Raw genomic sequence first — 8,079 nt, forward strand, 5'->3', positions numbered from 1 at the left:
ATCAAAGGGAAGCTTAACCTCTGTGAAACCTCACCGGGTTTTTCAAGAACAACAAATGATCATTCTCCTCATTGTTTCCAGGGGGACTCTTTTCACCGCTGCGCTGCTGACTTTTCCCTCAGTCCTCTGAGTTTTCAAAAAGCCTGTGGTTTCATTTTTAATGACTGTGCCGTTTGTGTGTGTGTGTGTGTGTGTGTGTGTGTGTGTGTGTGTGTGTGTGTGTGTGTGTGTGTGTGTGTGTGTGTGTGTGTGTGTGTGTGTGTGTTACTGTTTGTGAAAGAATATAAATGTGTGAGTGGGTGCACGCTTGTGTGTTTGCACATAAAAGACAGGTATTTTTTAGTGTGACATGACAAATGAGGAAGCTAACAAGGACATGCAGCTCTACTCGCAATCATTAAAATGTAAGACATCCTGACTATAGCTATAGAACAGCTATGTATGTACTGAACCAATGAAGGATAAAAAAGGGGGTTTGGGAGACAGGTGGGGGGAGAAGGAAAGAGAAGATGGCAAGATGAGGCCTGAGACCTGCTTTCCCTAGAATTCTCATTATCACAGTATAATAGTGCTCTTGCTGATCAGATATGTGCATGCTTCTTTTCTGTTGTTGCTTGTTTGGAACAGTGCTCGTGTTCAAGTATATATGTTCGACTAGAAGCAAAAAAGAGCCTAGGGTCATTTGAAGATGCCCATGGAAAGAGGGCAAGACAAATATGTCGTATCTTCGTCAAAACCTCATTTAAATCATTTCGTTTTTTAGCTGGTTGCAAATATGTCATAATCTGTGTGTCTCAGCTGGGATTCTGCATTGTGAACATGTAGCATTGCTATCCTGTTGATCTATTGTCAGTATTATGAAATCAAGTTGGGGAAGAATGTACGCCCGCTTCCAAATGTATCTGTTTTTATTTCCCCGTCGTTACAACACATGGGCTCCAGACACAGCGACAAGAGAGAAATCAATAAATAGTTTTTGAAATATAAAACAAAATATAAAACAACATCTACTACAATAAACAACTAATATACTCAATCACTCACGAGCACACACTCCCCCACAGGCACTTTCAGAGAGGTAGAAGCACGCAGACACATAATGTACTCGCATAAAGACGTACGGACACATTCACCGCAGTAGATGCAGGACACATGGCGCACAGCTGCAGAGTAATCAGAGACTGTGGTACAGCCATCCACATCTGAGCTGCGTCTGTGGATACTGATGATGTGCCCTAAACTCTCCTCCAGTGTAAGACACATTCATCAACACTTAAGAATTGCAATGAGTCTTATTAGTTCATTTTAGTTGAAATAAATTGATTATAGTTCATCAGGACTGTCTGGATTTACAAATAATTGCGGTGAAGGTGTATTTTAGTGCTTAGTGCTACAGTTTTGTTGCAATTGAAGATTATTTAAAGAAATAATTGCTACCGTTATTAGATGCAATTGCTCATATCATTGCAGCATTTTAAGGTTGGCATCACTTCAGTATCAGATTTCAAATGTTAAGAGGTGTGAATGTTCTATGAAATAATCTCTTCATGGCACAGCAGTAGAGAAATGTTTGATTTTTGACGATTTGAGGGAATTCCATCATCATTCCCCGGTTCTGGAGCGCCCCTCAGGCAAAAGGCACCCTGGGACTTGACTTTGACCTGCAGGACATTAACCTCAAACCGAGCGCACTCCCTGGTGAGGAGCTGCAGGTCAAGAGGTCTCGACAGGTCAAAGTCTTCAGGGGGCTTCATTTGTTCAGATCCCTGCTTGTCCTGCCAGACCAAGCGCCATGCAGAGAGGCAGGGGGCCTGATCCTGAACCCCCAAAGCCTGGGACTCACCTGCTCTCCCTAGCCTTGGTCTGGGTTACAATCCCATCAATGTCCCCTGTCACTGTGTCCAGGCCCAAAGGAGGAGGAGGCGGAGGGAGGTGGACTGAGGAGGACTGCTGGGAGGGGGGAGGAGGAGGCAGGGCCACTTGTCTACGCTTAGACTTCTCCTCCTCCAGCTGCCTACGCAACCGCTTGTTCTCCCTGCTGAGGGAGGTTAGCTGGAGAGAGAAAAAAAAAGACCTTCAGAGAGACATATGGAGGAGACATGTTCAAACAGAAAGAATAATAATAGTTTTGAAAGGAAATCTTCATGTGTGACTTTAGAAACAGAGTGACGGAGGACGACACTTTTTGAAGTTTCAACATGTAAACATCCCACTTCATCTCAATCAACCAAATCACAAAACTTAATTTGGAAGATACCAATAAATATCAACCATCAGAAGTCAACAGCTATCAAGTTGATGAAGAAGCTGACATCCCATTATGTGCTTAATTCATCTTTCACAGTTGCTTTCACGCCTGTTGAAACGGAAATGCCGGTGGAAAATTGCGCGGAGGTTTTTCAGGAGAGTATTGTGTTCACAGTTTGAAACGGTTTGCAAGTAGGAGTCATGCGACGGTGTAAATTTCTACATGAAAACAACCAATTTGAGCGATCATTAGAGGTCGATTTGACACAAAATCATCCGTGACTCAAAACAAATCGCACGTCGTCAGAACATGATTGGGCTCCCGGAAACACAATTACAGACTAGCTAAATTGAGAGTGTTTCATTTTTTTTGACAGGGACATTTGGTTAAAGGTAGGGAGGTGTGTGAGTCAAAACTTGTCTTTGAAGGCAAACATTTTTTTACATGCGTGGTAATTATATGCAAATGTGCCTGTGTCTAAAAATTGTAATAAGGCAGATAAAAGCAAATACAAGATTTGAAATAATGTATTTTTAGCTATGAGGAAAAGAAAAATAAGAAATTATAGGATAAAGGGACAAAAAGACACGTTGGGTAATGACAGTTGCACTTATTCACATCTGTTTTTTAGTGTGTGTCTTTTGCGGTTCAAGAATGATGTCACAGCGACAAGTCTGGCCATGTGTGTGTGTGCATGTGCATTTGAGTGTGTGTGTGTGTGTGTGATAGAGGGAGAGAAAAACACAAACGGAGATGAGACAGACACATTTCCGGATGGTTCTGCTAACATTACCCTTTCCAGACACCACACCCACCCACCCACCCACACACCCACCCACCCACACACACACACACACACACACACACACACACACACACACACACACACACACACACACACACACACACACACACACACACACACACACACACACACACACACACACACACACACACACACACACACACACACACACACACACACACACACACACACACACACACACACACACACCTCAGCAAATGTATTACATCTCATGACTAGAAATAGCAAAGGCTTAACCCTCAAAGAGCCAATGACATGTCGATGTGTCAAAAACTATCCTAAGACGCTTACAGAGTATTTACTATCTTCAACAGGCAAACATCCTCCAACGTGTTCGTATGCTTCGCCAAGAGCAATAGAGTTTCCACATGAAAAACACTGAGTTTGACATTTGTAATTAACCGTATATTCAAGTGGACCTGTTTAATTTCCCCCATCTTTGGTCGCTCTGGATGATTTTCTAATTGCAGAGGAGGGGGGTGAAATTAAAAATCACAGCTTGTCTCTTCAACCTTCACATATTGCGGGTGAATTGGTGGGCAAACGTTTGGATGAAAAGGAAGTGTGTTAGTGGGGGGAGAGGGGAAGAAAGAGACAGGCAGAAAGACACGGAGGGGGGGGGGGGGTGTGTGTTTTACTGCTGGTGCGTGAGTGTGTTTGCACTTGGAAAGCTGGGTTTCCATTCAAATATTTAAAGATAAATTGTGAAAATTACTGAGCTAGAAAAACTAAATAAAGTGATTTATGTTTCATTGGCACAAAAGTTTTTAAATGTGGTTTGTTTTTTAACAGTTGTTCCTCCTGGTTCATAAAGCATATACATCATCATGCAAATCTGTGTTAAACCTATTGAGCCAACTTATTCCAATTCATTATCACAAGTGTTAGTCTTCTGTTTGCATTCATAGAGTGGTGCAGTGACGCGTCCTAAAACCCGGAAGTAAGCTGCGCATGGGTGCCCTCGACAAAAAAGCAATGGGGTTTCTCCATAGGATTTTGGATAATAGCTCGAAATAAGGTCTGTGGAAAACGAACCGGTTAGATAAATGCACATTTTGTTCGTTTTCCACAGACCTTATTTCGAGTTATTTCCCGAAATCCCATTGCTTTTTTGTCGAGGGAACCCATGCGCAACTTGCTTCTGGGTTTTAGGACGCATCACTGCACCACTCTATTGTTAGTTTGCCTTGTTTGTCATTTAAAACGATTTGATGGCAGTACATAATGAAACAATTTAATTAAACACCAATAATTCAATGTAAGTAGTCATCATTCATTTTTCTTGCAAAGATTGAACATGGAACCATCCATATATTTAAAATCATTGAGAAATGGGTGAACATGTACCTGAAGACGACACAAAGGTTAAAGGAGTCTTAATAATAATAATACATTTTATTTGTAGGCGCCTTTCATGACACCCAAGGACACCGTACAATTTGTTAAAAAAGAAAGAAAACGTTAATAGGGAACAGAACATGATAAAAACACTAACAGGAAATCATGGAAGTCTTGTCATATGATCTGCCCATTAAAAACAACAGAAGGAGTTTTTGAAATGTGGAAATACTCTGCAATACCTGTCGATCCATCTCTCCCTGCAGCTGCTTGTAGAGGAGATAATGCTTATCCTTTTCATCTTTGCATGAAAGCATGAAATAACCTGGACACGAGCTGGTGCTAAAGCACAATAACAGCCCGCTTAATGCTAATCAAGTCTTGAAAGATTCTTAGTTTTTCCCTCTGATGTTCATCTTCCTCCCAGTTGATGGAAAATCACTTTACTCGGATCTAATTTCGTGTGACATTTCAAAAGTTTGCATGAAATTAGCTTGACAGTCGGATGTAAATCATGCGTGCGCGCGTTGTTCGCCGTGTGTTAATGTGCGCCTGTGGGCGAGTGGGGAAGCAACAGCACTGAACCAGTTTGTGACTATGAGTAAATGAGACCGATCCAAAGCCGAGACACAGGCCTGATTTATAACCAGACGCTTTGCACATAGATGAACTGAGACTTTCCATTCAGCTTCTTCTTTGATATCTGTGAGTGTGTGTCCAGTGAAGGGAATAGCCTTGTGTAAATGAACCGTCTACACCCTATCCCCTTCCAAGTGTGCTTGTATGTTTGTTGGATGTGGGATCGATGTGTGTAATGATTCACACTAGAGATTAAGAGGTGCTATTACACACCTGACCTGTTAAACAACACTCCTCTCTTCCTCTGCGTCATAAGTGCAGCTCACGCTCTTTTCTTTTCCCTGTCACAACATTACAAACTTCAACAAGTACCGGCTTTTGTCGTAGCCCGTCAATCAGCGGGCCATCGTGCAAACTAACAAAAGTCGGGTGAGCCGTTCCCCAGGCCCTGGAGTTTTGGAGAACTGAGGGGGCTGAGGAGTACTTTTGATTTGTCTCTCCTTTAGTGATTTGTTGACTCTTGTGAAGTAAAAAAAAAAAAAAAGAATGTCAGCTTTTCCTTAGAATATTCCTCTGTGTTTTTTTCCCCACACATTGTTTTATCACAGCGGGCCATTTCCCTATGCTGTCACGGAGAGATCAGCGCGGCTGTATTGATATACATCCCTCTCTCAGTCTCATGAAAGGGAAATCATTTACCAGTGGAAAGAAACGTCACTGCTTTTTCCCGATACGATTTGTCCCTCCTTCCCTACACGCCTCCCCCCCCAACCCGCTGCTGACTTTTAACTTTTATCGTAGGAAGAGGAAATGGATGTCTGTGCGCGCCGGTGTGTAAGTGCGCGCGTGTGCGTTTGAAGTTGGACGCATGAAAGCTTCCTCTTCTGTGAGAGCTCAACAGCAGGTGGGCCGGTGTGTGGGTGTGTGTTTGTATCTGTAAAAGGACTGTCAGGACCTGGTGTGTGTGTGTGTGTGTGTGTGTGTGTGTGTGTGTGTGTGTGTGTGTGTGTGTGTGTGTGTGTGTGTGTGTGTGTGTGTGTGTGTGTGTGTGTGTGTGTGTGTGGTGTGTGTGTGTGTGTGTGTGTGTGTGTGTGTGTGTGTGTGTGTGTGTGTGTGTGTACTCTTACTTGTTGATTTAGCATTCCAACGGCCTCCAGGTTGCTTCGCAGTCTGGTCTGCATGTCCTCCATTTTGCTGAGATTTCGAGCAACGCAGCCCTGCTTTTCTAAGCTGAAACACAAGCATGTGCACAAACATGAATTAGAAATACATTTTTTAAGAGAATCTAAGTATTTGTAGTAGTTTAAGAGAAAGGAATCATAAAAATGTAGCTTTCTGTAACTATCTGAAACTGGCGTTTGTAGTTTATCATGAATATTTAGCATTTTCCTGTCATCGTAAACTTTTAAAATCTAGTGTTTTTACACAATATGCATTTGCAAGACGGAACAGCTCCAATCAAAAGCCCTTCGAATCTAGGGCAAAAAGAAGTTAGCGCACATCATCTTCATTATAACCATCTTCATTATAACTTATTACTAAACTCAAAGATGGATGAGCAAATGAGTTCCAGAAATCATTAAATGATGAAAGCGCATGTAATACAGAAAAAAAAGAGAAACAAAAACAAAACCACCGCAGCCAGGGAACATTAAGAGTACAAGAAGCCATTTAAGATTTTATAACTGTTTATTAAAAACGTTTTGGGAAATGACAAACAAATGTTGGGGTCTGCCGTCTTCAGACCCAGGGCCGACAAAGGAATGTCTATTAAATTAACGACGGTGGATAATGGTGCTCTGTACGGGCTGAAGCGCTTGCTGCCCCCGCTTTACGCTCTTTCTTTCATGCCCCACTGAACCTGTCCAGTTAGCATTCGGAAAACCTTCTAAATACTTTATTGAAGACTTCTTAGCCCATTAAAGTACCACCGTACCTCTCCAATGTTAATTTTCTTGTAAAGAGCAAGCTGGGATTTCCTATCAGAGCAGCGGATGGAAAGACAGTCCCGTTTTGCTTCAGTTGAGAAGACGCGCACGCTCATGGAGACGCTAATAAATGACATTATTTTTTTTCCAGTGGATGTGGGTGAGCTGAAACACACACACACACACACACACACACACACACACACACACACACACACACACACACACACAAGCTTTTGGCCCTATTAGCGATAACTTTAAACATTTAAGATCTGAGGAGACACTTGAGGGAGATGTTATTATGTGAACTGACATTTTTGCCTGAAAACTTTACGAGATTCATTAGCGGGACAATTCAGCTGCTGTGCATTTGTAGCCGTCTATAGTAAACCTCAACCAAGAGACAATAACAACATTAATGGGAGCACCACTGAATTAAAACACACTCCACTCAATATTTCTAGATATCTCTTATGGTTTTCTAAGAGGACAAGAACTTCAAACCATTTACAGTAGAACTGACAATCTGTGTCGATGTGTAGTTCCAAGCCTTTACACGTGAATATGAAAATATATTAGATACCATATTAATTTTCATTAATTTGTCCATATATGTACAAACTGAAAATGGACCATGAGAATAAATATGAAAGACTTGCATGAATACAACTGACGGCCTATTATCTGACTCACTCCATCCTATTAACCGAATGACTAATCAAGCTTGTCCAATGTAAGCATTTTTTAATTTCCTTAAAGAAACCTAATTTTCTGAAATTGACACTTATGAACCGAGGATAATTGCAGCTGACCCTTTCGAATCCTTTTAATTTCACACCATACTGACGACACAAAGAACATTAATAGGAAGAAATGCTCAAATTCCCTTTGATCTTTTATATCCTAAACGCGTTAAAAGCAAAGTAAAAACAGGAGGCGTAAACTTTAAGCACGAGCATAAAAATCAGAAGCGCCACAGATTCTTCACATGATTTAAACCCTCCCCTCGATGGCAATGCGGTCTTCAGCAGATCATGAAACATCACCGCCGCTGAGACAACCGTGTTAGATTTACACTCCTGATGTGAGAAGGCAGCGATGCGCTCGGTGCTTGGCGTGACGCCTGTGTAAACATGTGTTCCTGTGCTTACACGCAAACA

General features: G+C 41.9%; 1 protein-coding gene across 1 annotated transcript in view; it reads right to left on the reverse strand.

Moving 5' to 3' along the window:
* Positions 1–922: 922 nt before the first annotated feature.
* LOC117466023 (trichohyalin-like) overlaps positions 923–8,079 on the reverse strand; it is a 45,610-nt gene continuing 38,453 nt past the window's right edge. The window contains exons 11-12 of the mRNA XM_034109152.2: positions 6,119–6,221; positions 923–2,052 (exon numbers count right to left, since the gene is read on the reverse strand). Of these exons, the coding sequence (XP_033965043.1) occupies positions 1,840–2,052; positions 6,119–6,221 (316 nt within the window). The 3' untranslated portion in view covers positions 923–1,839. The remainder of the gene's footprint in view (positions 2,053–6,118; positions 6,222–8,079) is intronic.

The sequence above is a fragment of the Pseudochaenichthys georgianus genome, chromosome 20 (genome assembly GCF_902827115.2).
Source record: "Pseudochaenichthys georgianus chromosome 20, fPseGeo1.2, whole genome shotgun sequence".
Taxonomy (NCBI): domain Eukaryota; kingdom Metazoa; phylum Chordata; class Actinopteri; order Perciformes; family Channichthyidae; genus Pseudochaenichthys; species Pseudochaenichthys georgianus.